Below are 14,863 nucleotides of genomic sequence, written 5' to 3'. Positions count from 1 at the left end.
TAATGGAATACCACACCACAAAAAAGATGTGCGTCCAGCATGCCAAAATGATTGCATAATCTGTGATGACATTACCTCTTCAGATGGCAAAGCCCCACTGCTACATGAATGACCACATGAAAACAGCTCCTCAGAGAGTGATGCCCCCAAGGATCTAGAACAGGAGGAGTTCAATGATGCGACATATGAATGGTACTAAGGAAGTTCCTGAACCTGTAGCATTAGCACAAAGTACCAGGAAAATATAGCCTACCCAACATTTGTGTGATCTCGAGATCAGGGAGAAGTGTGACAGCATGTATGGAATTGGTGTGTTAATGTCTTAGTCTGGCCTACCTATGGCAAAAATGAGTTCGTTCAAGGGCTATAAAAAGCCAACGCCAGAGTCGTTCAGCGAGTAATTGCCAAGATTGCTCTGGTACTGTCATTTCAATGGCTATGTTTGGGATTGTGTTGGGTCATTTTGACAGAGTTGTTTAGGATCATATCGAATCGTTTTGACAAAGTCAATTGGAACCGTGTTGCATTGTTTTGACAGAGGTTTTCAGGATCGTGTTGGGTCATTTCGCTAGAGGTGTTCATGATTCTATTGACAGAATCGTTAAGGATTGTACTGATGGAATCGTTCAGGACCGTGCCAGACCGTGTGGATAAAATTGTTTAGGGCCATGCCAGGTTGTGTTGACAGAAGTGTTTGGTACTGTATCAATATCGTATCGATGGTATTTTCCATATTAAGATGTGTAGATGAGAGCATTCAGTTTACGTCTACTGTCCAGTTGACCTGATGGCTGTTGCAGTCGTACTGCCGCATGTGATGACAAATTTACTTTTTCTCCGTCTCTCTTCCCTCATAAAGCCACAATAGACGCCTTGTCTTTTTCTTCAATCTTTTACTCCCCCTCCTCCTTCTCTGGCTGTCTGTCTATCTCCCCCCCCACTCTCTCATTCTTTCTGTATCTTCCACCTTCTATCTCTCATCTTTCTCTTTATTATTTAGATCATTCCATTTCTCTCGCTTCTTTTCTTTTCTCTTGTTTGCTATTCCTCTCTTTAGTGTTTTTCCAGAATTTCCCTTATATATATATATATATATATATATATATATATATATATATATATATATATATATATATTATATATACGTTTTATTTTTTATTACCGTATCTCTCTATTAAGTTACATTATTGTTTCAGCTACTTGGCCGTTTTTTTTTTGTTTTTTTTTTTTGCCGTCTGTAGCATCCTCAGACTTTTACAGAAATGTTCGCTATTTTTGGGGTGATCATCCCAAAACTTAACAGAAAGATACGGTAATAAAAAATAAAACGCATATTTGCTCTACAACGCCAACGGTATTGAACACTTTCTTCAGTTTTTATTAATTACCATTTCCACTATATATATAATCTCTATGGTGTACGTACCTGTGACGAAAAGAAAGAAAAGAAAGTATCATACGTCAAACAATCATGTAAACTGATCAAGTAGTTTTATTTATAAATAAGAAAATCAAATTTTATTCCTAAAGAACGAGCGACGATCTTGTGATACCATCTTGAAAAAAGACAGAAGGAACAAGTGAAATAACTCCAAATAATTCAAACTTGGTGAGATTTTAGAAAGGCCATTCTTAACATAAGGAGAAGGCACATTAAAACACTAAATTCGCTTAAAAACGATTTTCTTTATAAAAATAAAACTATTTAATTTTCGATGTGCGATATTTTCTTTATGTCATCTAAAATATTCATGTATAGACGAAATGCACAGTTCACAAGTAAGATAAACAATAACTATATTCAAATATGCAAATAGAGTGACTTCCCTTGAAAGTACGAATCGTCGGCTGCGAATTTTCGTTTCTACCTTTTTTGAAAGGTTAACATCCAAGGACGGCTACAGACACACGAGAAGTGCTCATATTTCGCGGTTGCCTTCATTTGTGTCTGTTTATGATATAATAAGGAACCAAAAATGGCACAAAAGGCATGGGATCCATGGAAGATGTACGATGTAACGCCGAAAGATATGCAAGCGATGAAGGAACGAGCACAGATGAGGGCAGCCCTTAAAGAAGAATGGCAGAAGAAAATAACAAATCCACACCGTGGAATCGGAGGTTATGTCGTAAGTGAATTTCACCGTTTTTTGGTTTTATTGTTGTTGTTTTTCTGATTTCGAAAATCTGATGCTGGAGTAATTGGTTTAAATATGGAAGTAAAATTATATTGTTTTTTTTTTTAATTTTAGATTATTTCATGAAATCGGTAAAAAGCAGCAACAACAACAAAATAAACAATACAATGACTTTTTTGAGGTCGTTAGAAATGGAAAATTTTCAACTTGAACCTCATCAGCATTTTGTGATATTTTTAAGAAAACCCCGTTAAAAATACAAATTATGAATGCGCGACCATTAAGTTCCGTCTGTGTTTGTTTACAATATCACGTCAGCTGATATTTAGGCTTGACTACCCTGGAAAAGTTACTTCTGGTTAATGCTTACCAGTTTTAAAATATATGCAAACTTGGCTGTTTTCCAGAATAACAATATTTTTAGTCGCTTCTTCGTTATTAAAACAAAAATCGAAATAGCCAATTTCATTAAGAAAAAAAAAAAACCCACAATGTTAAATACTCAATTACCATGTCAAAATTAGTAATATATCCGAAAATTATGAAAAACGATAAAATAGAAAATTAATTATTAATGAAAACAGTTTTCGAAAAATATTTCAAGTTGGTACTTTTTTTACGACCTAACCCAGCGACAGCGTAGTTTACCTCCTAAAAATAAATCGAAATTTACTTTTTTGGGGCTACTATGATTCAAACGATATTTAAAGATAACATGAAAGAAAGAATTTAGAGTGGGGATCAATTTTCTTATATAAACTTAACATTAAATGAGCACTCTCTTCTTCGCTACGCATCAGTTAACATGTAATCATTAGCATTTTTTTCAAGTTTGGTTATAAGGGGGGGGGGTCATAAGTTTCAAACATTTTAAAAACATGTAGAAACACTTCAAACAGGGGAGGGAAAGGGACTTTAAAATTTATACCTCTAAAATTTCCACTTAAAAAAAAAAAATTTTTTTTAATAAGATTTGCCTTGAAAAGATCTTACCGTTAAAAAATTATTTCCTGATATTTTTAAGGCTTGTTAACATGCAAAAAAAATAGGGTGAACCTCATAAAAAGAAATAAAAGTGGGGGAGCATTGTACAGGTTCACTGAACCTGTACAATGCTCCCCCACTTTTATTTCTTTTCATCTTTATTCACCGGATTATTATAAATTGGACACTAATCTACCATATATGAAAAAAAATTCAATATTTGTAAAGAGTGCTTAGTTTCAAATACAATATTCGGGTTTGTATTACTGTACACATTTATTTCGAAAAAGTTGTCAAAAAACAAATATATAACAAATGAATATTATCAAAGGCAAGATAAGTTACTTTTCTACCAAACTGGATGCATTTTTTTGTTTTTATTCAATGTAACATGTTTATTCAGTTCGAAAAACATGCAGTGTTTACCGATAAATTGGAAAATTCAAAATGGCGCCCGACACTCTCTTTAACATGGTAAGTTTGCGAAAAGGTGTTATAAATAATAAACTAGACAAAATACTATTAAAAAAACACCGAATATATGTCAACTTATGTCACGGTAACATATAATGAGCGAATTTCTAACAGTATTTTGTCTAGTTTATTATTTATAACATCTTTTCCTGAACTTACCATGTTAAAGAGAATGTCGGGCGCCATTTTGAATTTTCCAATACATCGATAAACACTGTATGCTTTTCGAGCTGAATAAACATGTTACATTGGGTAAAAACACGAAAAATATATCCAGTTAGGTAGAAAAGTAACTTATCTTGCCTTTGATAACATTTATTTGTTATATATGTTTTTTTGACAACTTTTTCGAATCTATGTGTACAGTAATACAAACCCCAACATTCTAGTAAATCGATCCCTATATTGGAACCACTCAACGAGAAAGCGCACACCCCTTGTGTAGAAAGGATTTTTCATTTATTAATCTAAAGGCAATGATATTAAGACATTTATTATCCATTGTATTCCGTATTGTTTTCACTGGTCACCATGTTTGTTTTTGCGCACACACCCTTCAAATTTTGCAAGAGGGTGCGCCTGTCTTATGCATCTCCTCCTACACTTGTAGTTGGAGTTCAGGTCTAACTTACCCTTTGGATCACTTCACTTTTTGTGGACCCACAATAAGCACAGATTATATTGTATCTAATGCCCTTATAACATACAAAACTAGGATACGAACTACAATTCCTTTGGAATTGTAGACGAGAGCCATACATCATCTCTTTGGTTTTAGGCAAGTTCACACTCAAACTCGTGACCTCCAAATCGTTTTTTTGTATTTCCAGTTTGTTCTTTAACTGTCCCAAGGACTTAGCAACAATAACTAAATGATCAACATTCAGTAATATCCATTGATAGCTCGACCAAAACTCTCTTAACAGTTACCAAGATTATGATGAAAAATAGAAGGCTAAGTATCCCTGGTGAACTCCATACTTGTGGACAAAAAAGGATTAATGATTGCTTTTTCTTTATTTGAAGATTGTAATGCTGGGTATGGGGCAGCCAAACCAGCTGCCAACATTCCCCTGCTTTTTATTGAAACCAACCGAGAGCTCTTTTTAGTATCCTTGCTGTTCCCTTAAGTGCAAATGTTTGGATTTCCCTTACACTTGGTTAACCAGGAATATTAGGTAGGTAGGACTTCAGGTTCTTCTTCATAAGCCCTGTGGCACCTATAATAACTGGTATGATTGCTATCTCCCTAAAATTCCAGTTTCTTTTCATATCATATATGAGACGTTGTTTGGTCTGTTTCTCTCTTTCAACTCTGTTCAGACCTCCATCATTAGGGACACTAACTTCAAACAAAGGTTGCCATTCTAGGGAGAGCAATGTGCATTTACCTTGCTTACTAACAAAAGGCGATAACATTGCCTTCTCAGCTGTTTTAAAACTTTTTCCTAGGTCAGGTGAGAGTAATTGCATGACCATTTGGTTATTTAAAAGGAGATTTCTCTCCTGTTGAGATGAGTTTTTTTTAATGCATTGGTGGCTGGTGCCAGGAAGCTACTTCATAATTACCTGAGTTTTGCTGGCAAGATACTTATTAACTGACTGGCAGGTTGTGGAAAACGTGGATTCCATGAACAAAGCTTCTTTCTTAGAACTGCACGCCTGTGGAACTCTGTTCCGTCTGCCTGCTTCCCACCTGACTACAACTTGAATGTCTTCAAGTCCAACGTTAACAAATTCCTAATGAACCGCCCCCTTAAGTAAACACTTCATCAAATCTCCACACTAACGTAATGTACTTTCAATAACCCTTATCCCTGAGTGGCTTCCGGGCCTTAATAAGTGGTGACCACTGTATAAAAAAAAAAAGAAAAACAAGGTAGGTGCACATTGCTTCCTTTTCTCAACTGAGCCGTCATTGAATTTTTTAGGGGAAAAATTGTTTTTCACATACTTGACATTGAAGCTATTACTGTGTTACTCTACTGCTAGCGTTTATGTACATACTTTGTACAAGGCTGACAAGCCACTCCTCTATGCCCACCTTTCATATTACACACCATAACATCACTATGGGGACTCTGTCAAATTCTCTCTCCAGGTCCATGAATGCCATGTAGAATCTCCTGTCTGCAAATCCATATCTCTCTTGTAGTTAGCATATGATAGATATGGCATCAATTGTGCAACTGCCAGGTACAAAACGAAACTGCATCTGATTTATCTCAGCCTGCTAAGATGAGAGAGTTTCATTGTTAATTGTTGTATAAAGGGAAAAAGAGATGCACGATCATGTGATAATTATGGAGGCTTAGAAAAAGAAATGAAAGTGATTGAACATGTAGTAGACATCATCATCAGGGAGGTGGCAGTGGTTAAATGGTTAACGACACTGACTTACAATCCGGGTGTGTCAAGTTCGAATCCAGTTTGTTCCACAGAAATACTTTCACTTAGGAATATTGGCAATCTTCATGTGGTCCCTCCCGTAAGTATTCGATATCTTTCTAGAAATAATTTTCACATTTAAAGATATTGGGAAATGAATGCCAGCAATAATTCATGCAGTTTTGCTTTGTACCTGGCAGGAGCACAATTGACTGGCGTCAATAATCATGCACTAACTACAAGAGAGATATGGATTTACAGACAGGAGAATTTACTTGGTATTCATGGACCTGGAAAGAAACTTTGATAGAGTCCCCCATACGGGTGTTATGGTGGGTAATGTGGGAGGTGGACATAGAGGAGTAGCATGTCAGTTTCGTACAATGCTAGCAGTAGAGTATGAGTGAATAATGCAGTGATAGCTTCAATGTTAAAGTTGGAGTTCATCAGGGATCTGTCCTTGGCCTTATACTTTTCATCATAGTCTTGGAAGCACTGTCAAGAGTGTTTTGGTTATCTATGGGAATTACTGTATGTTAATAACTTAGTTATCGTTGCTAAGTCCTTCATATGAAATGAATGAATGATGCTCAGCAACATCAAACAACCCTTTCTCTTTAAAATCAAAACTTTATAAATAATATATGGTAAGATATAAATTACTAGCAGAACTCCCTGGCATGGCCCCGGGCCAAAAGTGTAGCATATTTCTATTAAAACTTCTATTTCTCTAGCTCTCTCTCTATACGTCTTTCTATCTTCCCTCTCCCCTTTTTTACTCCTCCCTCTCTAACTCTTTCTATCCGTCCTACCTTTTTTCCTCTCCTCCTTTTTATTCCTCTCTCTCTTTCTATCTGTCTTTCTCTCTTTTTACTCCCTCCTTTTATTCCATTCTCTCTCTAACTCTTTCTATCCATCTCTCTTTTTCCTCTCCCCTTTCTTACACCTCTCTCCCTCTCTTTAATCCCCTCTTACTTCTCTACCAAGCCTATTCCTCTCTAGCTGGACATATACACAAACAACTCTTTTGCATAAGAATAAGTTTGCATTTTCTTTTCAAACTAGTACATAATAACACTGTTTTGGTTCTCATCCAGAATTCCCCTGATATTATCAAGTTGACAAGAAAATCCTTGCGGTTTTTAATGTTTAAATTCAGATGAACATATCTCGGCTCAAACAAAATTTTATCGATCGAAATAAGCACCATCAGAATCAACACACTTTTGCCAACACAAAACAAGTGTATTTATGCGAGTAACGTAAAAATCTTGCATTCTGGTGGCAATGAAGTTGCTGAAGGCATTTTTGATATCGCTTAGGTTTTTGAAGCATTTCTCACGCTAAAAGTTGTTGAGATGCTGGAAAAAGTGGTAGTCAATAGGTGAAAGGTCTGGAAAGTATAGCGGATGAAGCAGAGTTTCATAGCCCAATTTGTTCAACTTCTGCAGGGTTGGTTTAGCAACATGTGGTCAGGATTGTCATGGAGGAGAATTGGGCCTTTTCTGTTGACAAATGCTGGGTGTTGTTGTCGAAGTTTCTAAAAACTTTGACATTTGTATTTCATCTTTTTGCTGACAGTACTTCTGCTCTTGTTTTGCCTGCATTAAAAAAACTGTAATAGATGAGACCAGTCGCAGACCACCAAACGGTCAGCATGACCTTCTTTTGGTGCAACTCTTGCTTTGAGAAGTCTTGCAGAGCTTCGTAGGCATCTAACCACTGAGCCGAGCATCTCCAGTTGTCATAAAGAACTCATTTTTTGTCGCAAGTCAGTTGAGAAACAGGTCATTCTTGATGCGTAAAAGAAGAAAAGATGATACTTCATAATAGCGTTTATTTTGGTTGTCGTTCAATTCATGAGGCACCCATTTATCATGTTATTTTGTCTTTCTAATCTTTCTCAAGTGGTTGGAAATTGTACATGTTACGTCTAATTCAGAAGCAATTCTCGAACAGTTGTACATGGATTGGCTTCGACTAAGGCTCTTAAATGATCATTGCCAACATCTAATGCTATGCTCATCATCAAGACTTGATACTCATAAATTTTGATTTTCTCATTAAAAAATAAAACTACTTGATCAACTTACGTGATTTTTGGAATATATTTTCATTTATATAGATTTTTCTGGACCAGAACTTCCTTTTTTAAAAATTCTAACCCCCCCCTCCCCTACACATGTGGTAAAGCAACAAGCCTTTATTTTGTGTGATTTTATTTGTTTTTTTTTGTCTTTAGTTTGATCCTCAACTTCAACGTTTCTATTCGATGCGTGTCACCGGATTCCCTTACTTTAGGATCACTTTAAAATCAACATTAATCGGTCTCAACCTTGTCGTCCTTCCAATGGCCATTCTCGGATATTTTGTACACAGGGAACGAGTAAGTAATAAGATTTCCTTTTTTTTTGTTCAACTTTTTTTCTTTTTTGTCAACCATTCCCTAAAATTAAATACGATCAACATTTTGGTTCTTTTGAAAATTTTTTTAAAAAATTTAACAGAACAGAAAGTAACATCATACCATCCCCCAAACTCCATACCTTTCAAAACTAATGAATAACTGGGGTCAATTCTGATTGGCTAATAGATAAGCACAGCAATTGCTAAGTTACGGTGCTTGTTTGCATTGGTGATCTTTTAAACCAATGCATTTCAGATGAAAACCTTATGTACTTAAGTGTTATGTCAAAATTAGTATAAACTCCCAAAATTACAAAAAATGATCCAGTAGAAAAATTAATTACAAGTAAAAATAGAATTTATCAAATTATCTTGTTTTATTGTATGTTTTTTATGTGAAAGAGTTGTGTGACCAAACAAGGGAGATAATCATTGACTTAAATTAACAAATTAAGGGGCTGCCATTTTTAAAAGTAAGTATTTCAGAACGTAATTGTGACTGATTTTTTTTTTGTTAAAAATACATCTAGCACATCTACTGCATCATATTTTGGAGTTTTTGGAATTTCTACTAATTTTGCCATAACATGTAACTATGTAATAATGTTTTCACCTGAAATGCGTTGGTTTAATAGATCGTTAATGTAAACAAGCACCCAAGTTACTTCCTTCTTGGATTACATTTTATTTTTATCTTTTTGGTTCTTTTTGTAGTTCATGTTGTTGAATGCTGACAAAGTAAGGGAGATCATTTATCATCAACTATGTGAACTTAATATTTTGGGAATTTCTGAATCAAAAGAAAATGCTGTACCAATAAGGAATATATTGTGTACTGACAATTTATAACGGTCACGCTCATGGAAGAATATAAGAAAAAAAAATCTGCATAAGCATTAAAAGTAATTTTATGTTGTTTTCATTAAATATTGCTAAATAAGGAATCATTTCCATTAAAAATTAAAAGTTGGTATTATGCATCTAAAATTGAAAAAAGCGTGTGTAAAAAGTGTTTATGTGAAGAAGCCGAAGCAAAACAAAATGACCACTGAATTTGACCTGACGTCATGTTTATCTAGCAACAAAACTCAAATTTTAACTCTAAATGATTCCTTATTTAAAACTATTTATTAACGAAAACAACATCAAACTACTTTTAATGCCTAAACAGGTTTTTTTCTTGTGTTCTTCTATGACTGCGATTTTTTATAAATTGTCTGCGGATCATATACTCAAGGTTTCGACTGAACTTGTACTTCACTTGTACCAAAGTTAATGGCAAATGAAGTCCACTTCACCGCCTCCATAGGTTTACTAGCTAATTCTTACAACAGTTGAGATTGTAGGGCATTGTTTTTGCATCAAACACTATCTGATGGATATGCTGCATAAGAAGGTCTGAATCTTTTTGAATATGTCATATATAAACACGATAAAGTGATCTATTAACAAACTTTGTTGATGACGATGCCATTCCCACTCAAAATATGAAAAGTTTGTTTATTAGATATGTTGCATCAGGGATGTTCTGTTCATTTAACAATGTTAACAGCTCAAAAGTTTTACCCCAAATAAAAACTTTTATGCAGTCACTAAATAAACATCAACGGTGCTAACTTCATCCATGTTATAAGTCGTAATAAGTAAAACTATTTAAAATTTATTCAAAAGTTAAAATTAATGAGAATAACCCATGTAGATAATGTTGTTGTATGTTGGTTTTTGTTGTGAATATCTGATAAGTTCGAGAATGTTGTACCTTTTTCACTGTTCAACTTTACTTTCTAAAACTTATTTCAATGTGAATTTTATATACCTATATTAGTTGCTTCACCGAATAAGATGTTTCTAAACCACCGGGAAAAAAGACATACCTTTGAATAGGCACTGCGAGTGAGCAAAAAAAAAGAATGTTTCACCATTTTTGGTTCCACCATTTTTGGTTCAAAGATACTTTATAGTGTTTGCATGAATATCCCCCCCCCCAAAAAAAAATCGGTACCATCTCAGCCACATCATTTTTTTTTTCCTTATATTACTACACACATGAAAGTTTTTTAAATCTGATATCACATAAGAAGCTTGATTTCTACACAAATCTGGTGGTATTTTTGGATCCCTCAGATAAAAAAACAAGTAAAACCAACGATAACTGCTTAATTGTCATGTTGCAATAATGAAAATATTCAAAAATTACAAAAAAACAATAAAGTAGAAAATGAATTATTAAAGAAAATAGTTTTTGAAGATATTTGCAAGTTTTGCTTCTCTATCATGCTAGAAAGCTACTCACGCCTGAAATTATCCTGTATCTCTATAAGGCCACCATTCACCCATGTATGGAGTACTGTTGTCACACTTGGGCTGGTGCATCAACTACTAGTCTCTCACTCCTGGATAGGGTTCAAAAGAGAGTTGTAATCAAAACATTGAAAAAAAAAAACACAAAAAAAACTAATGTAAGGCAAACGAACGATGTTAAATGTAAAAATCGAAAAAACAAAAAAGGAAACAGAAAAACGAACCTTAAAATTAATCCCCCCCCCCCAAAAAAAAACCATGTGAAAAATGGCTTAACTAAGCCTGTTTCGATATTAAAATTTAAAAAATCGGTGGGTACCCGAGTGTTTTTGGGTATATGGTCGGTCGGGGGTGGGGGTGTTAATGAAAACCTAAGAATAAGCAAAGTAAAAAAAAAAACCAAAAAAACGAACATTAAGTGAAAAATGGCTTAAATAACCCTGCTTCAATATTTAAATTTAAAAAATCGAAAAAAAGAAAGACATCTCACACCACGATTCGAACCCAAAACGTTTAATGAACCAACTCTCTAACCAACTGAGCTAACACGACGTACATGAAATTGCGTCAGTTCTTCAACTATTTAAACTAAATCAGGTCATGACGTCATCTGACACATGTGTAGAACCGATCTCGTCATGAGAGGACGGTTTTTGTTTATTTAACTATAAAAACAGGCGTGCGCAATAAAAGTTAACTCTGCTGCTTCCATTTGACTTAATTAAGAAGGTCAAATAGAAGTCATGCAGCGTTTGGGTTTGTTTACCCAAATTTGACTGTTTTTTTCCCCCAACAGATGTTGGGGAGGGGGAAAGCAGCTCCCAATTGTCCAGATTGAATAGCAACTGTCTGATATACAAGATTGATCAAAGCTGATTGCTTCTGGACGTTTCCCGGCACGATGCCGAGAACAATTTGTTAGCTTTTGAATTAGTTTCGCTTTTTATAGAAAAAAGCCGAATCAACACATGAGAAGTCAAAATAGCAATAATTTTTTAAAAGTCGTCACAAATAAATCTATATGCTACACTCGTTCTCAAATTGTAGATATTATTATATAGGGGGTATATAAACAGTTCTAAGCAATAGTACCCCCCCCCCCCAATAAAATAAGCATAAAATTATTACAGCAAAATTTAAAGTCGTATATTTAAGAAAATTTTAGATATCTTCAAAAATAAAACTTATTGCCTTAATCTTTGTATTTCTCTGTTCAAATTTTTACATAAACGTTATTTGTGTCTTCTTGTTTCCACTTTATTGATAGTCACCGAAACCCAATTTCATCTGGTTTCTTAGAACTAGCCAAAATTTTTCTCAGAAAATCAATAATTTCCCTTTTTTTTTTTTTTTTTTTTTTTTTTTTTTTTTTTTTTAAAGTCTTTAAAAAAATCATGTGAGTACACCTGGTGCTACCAGATCAGATTGTCTGTAAATACTACATTTATGTTATTGTTTTTTTTCCCCCTTTGCAAAACTCAATCATGTTCTGCAAAAACAAAAACAACAATTTTACTCTACAAAACAATCAAATCAAACACCATGAATAAATACTTAAAGATTTGCCAAACTTGAAGCATAACAGTTTTTACCTAAATGACTGGATTCATTATTAAAAAAAACTCGAAAAAGGGTTCATATGCCATAAAACAAAATGGTCACAAAACCATATAAGGATAAATATTTGTATAAGCAATTTCTAAGAACATAATTTATTAACTTTTTTTATCAAAGGTTTTGAAAGAATTAAAGGAAATTGGAAAAAAGATCAAATGATTGATTTATTATGAAAAATTCATTACAGATTAATTTTATCATATTAATGATTCTATGATTCAGTAAACTTAATTGTCATGCACAGTGTATTATGGTATCTTCAAATACTCTCCTTCTCCAATTTTCCAAAGAAAATAGTTCTCTTTCTCATTCTTACAAATGATTAATTCCGATATTCCTGAATGCATTTTTATAATTTTAAAGAAACAAGAAATTTCCCCCCTCCCTCAATTTTTTTTTTTTTCTAATGCATTTGTTTTGCTTGACAGGAAGATCGAGAAACGAAAATACGTAACGGCGAAATTATGTACAAGGACAGAAGGAATAAATTTGCTTGAAGAAAATTTGATTGTAGTCATGCATTGAAATTCTTCTAAATAAAAGTGGTTGTTATAAGAAAAAAAACTTTCAAAATTTCACTTAGAAATAAAATATTTACAGAAAAAATATAATCCTGCTTTTCTGTTTTTCTTTATCTATTTTTAAAGAAATTTTTAATAAATTTTATTTAAAATTTCAACTAAGTCCTTTAGATGGAAAAACTGCAGATTTAAAATAAACAACCCGCGCGTGCATGGTCCCCCTCTGGTGCTGCATGTGAGATGACGCCACAAAAAATATTGAAGAAATGTTGAATGTGAGAAGTGTGAAGGGCCATTTTCATCAAGTTTCAGAAAAATCTAATAGATGAGGCAAAAGTTATGGGGTAAAAAGTGTTATTTTTTGTAATTTGGGGGCATTTGTAACCCCTTTTGAGCTCCTGGGAATGCTGAATCCCAGTGAAAATGGACAAACGGTGCAGTTTAACGCCTTAAGACATATGTTTGAATTCAGCACCATGGAAAACCACTACATAGACATACATATCAAGTTTTTGAGTAATATGAAAAAAGAGCTCCAAAAGGCATGTTTTTTTAGCCTTAAAAGTCCCAGAGGGATGCGAACCAAAATTTTGCCAGGGTCACCCATACTGAATTTATATTAAGAACAATGGCCTCCACATTTTGGTCAAGTTTCATGAAAATCTAATGGATGGATCAAATGCTATGGGGCAAAAAGTGTCATTTTTGGCCATTTTTTTTTACTTCTTTTGAGCCCCTGGGGATGCCAAATTCCAGTGTAACTGGATAACGGTGCGGTTTCAGGCCTTAACGCATGTATATTTGAGTTGACCACCATGAAAAACTGCTATATGGTCAGACATATCAAGTTTTTGTTGAGAAATATGAAAAAAGAGCAACAAAAAGGAGCGTTTTTAGCATTAAAGTCCCCAGGGATGCAAACCAGAATTTTGCCAGGATCACCCATACTGGATTTATATTAAGAACAATGAGCTCCACATTTTGGTCAAGTTTCAGAAAAATCTAATGGATGGATAAAAAGTTATAGGGCCAAACGTCATTTTTGGCCATTTTGAGGCATTTTTTTACCTCTTTTGAGCCCCTGGGGACGCAACAGGAATTTTTACAAAAAGAATTTCTTTACTGTACACATCTAGTTAATGAAATACAATTTGTGGAAAAATTTCAGGAAACTCTAATAGATGCTTATCTGGCAATCGTCCAGAATAACGATGGACGCCGCTGAAAACGTAGGTCTCTCCGATAAATAGGAGGACCAAAATGTCTCAGCAAAAATAACCTTAGTGACATGCAATATGATTTCCATTCTGCTAGATCTACAGCAGATGTGCTTACAGACAGTTATATTTCATAGGATTAGTGAATCTCTTGACGGAGGCTACCTTTCTAGGGCATTTACTCTTGACATATCAAAGGCCTTTGATAGAGTATGGCATAAAGGTTTACTTCACAAGATCTCCAGCTATGCTATAGCTGGAAATGTCTTCTCAATTATTAAATAATTTCGTTCTGATAGGTTCATAAGAGTAGTGGTTGATGGGCAGAAATCAGAAGCTCTCTGTATTAATGCTGGAATCCCCCAGAGGTCCATTCTTGGCCCAACTCTCTTCCTGATCTACATTAATGATCTTCCAAATCATATCCTTACATCATTCATAGACATTTATGCTGATGACATTACTATCTATGGTAGCACATCTAAGACCATAAACGACCAAGTTCTCTCTGATTCTCTCTCTGATCTTGAGCAAGTGGTACAATGGGGAAAGAGGTGGCTTGTTATTTTTAATGCATCTAAAACCAAGCTTTTATCTTTACATGATCAACGCTCTGATCCCTATCTGGCATCAATTGAAATGAATGGCTCTCGTCTTGGGAAGGCCTCATGTTTTGATAAGCTCTGGGCTTGACCTTTACTCTTGATCTGAAATGGAACACATGCATTAAATCCGTTGCCAAAGTTGCTGGAAAAATGGTGGGATCCTTCTATCGATCCAGTAGATATTTCACTGCTGATGCAATTCTCTATCTATA

At 34.4% G+C, this 14,863-nt stretch overlaps 1 protein-coding gene across 1 annotated transcript; it reads left to right on the top strand.

Annotated features, from left to right (window-relative positions):
- The first annotated feature begins 1,835 nt into the window (after positions 1 to 1,835).
- Positions 1,836 to 12,919, top strand: LOC145287912 (NADH dehydrogenase [ubiquinone] 1 beta subcomplex subunit 4-like). Its single transcript, XM_080135860.1, has 3 exons — positions 1,836 to 2,129; positions 8,227 to 8,370; positions 12,737 to 12,919. Exons 1-3 carry the CDS (start codon positions 1,977 to 1,979, stop codon positions 12,803 to 12,805), a joined length of 366 nt encoding a protein of 121 aa, XP_079991986.1. The 5' UTR covers positions 1,836 to 1,976; the 3' UTR covers positions 12,806 to 12,919.
- The last annotated feature ends 1,944 nt before the right edge of the window (positions 12,920 to 14,863 follow it).

The sequence above is a fragment of the Euprymna scolopes genome, chromosome 11 (assembly GCF_053919585.1).
Source record: "Euprymna scolopes isolate OS-2025 chromosome 11, ASM5391958v1, whole genome shotgun sequence".
In the NCBI taxonomy this organism is placed as follows: Eukaryota; Metazoa; Mollusca; class Cephalopoda; order Sepiida; family Sepiolidae; genus Euprymna; species Euprymna scolopes.
This window is presented reverse-complemented; position numbering and strand designations above follow the sequence as displayed.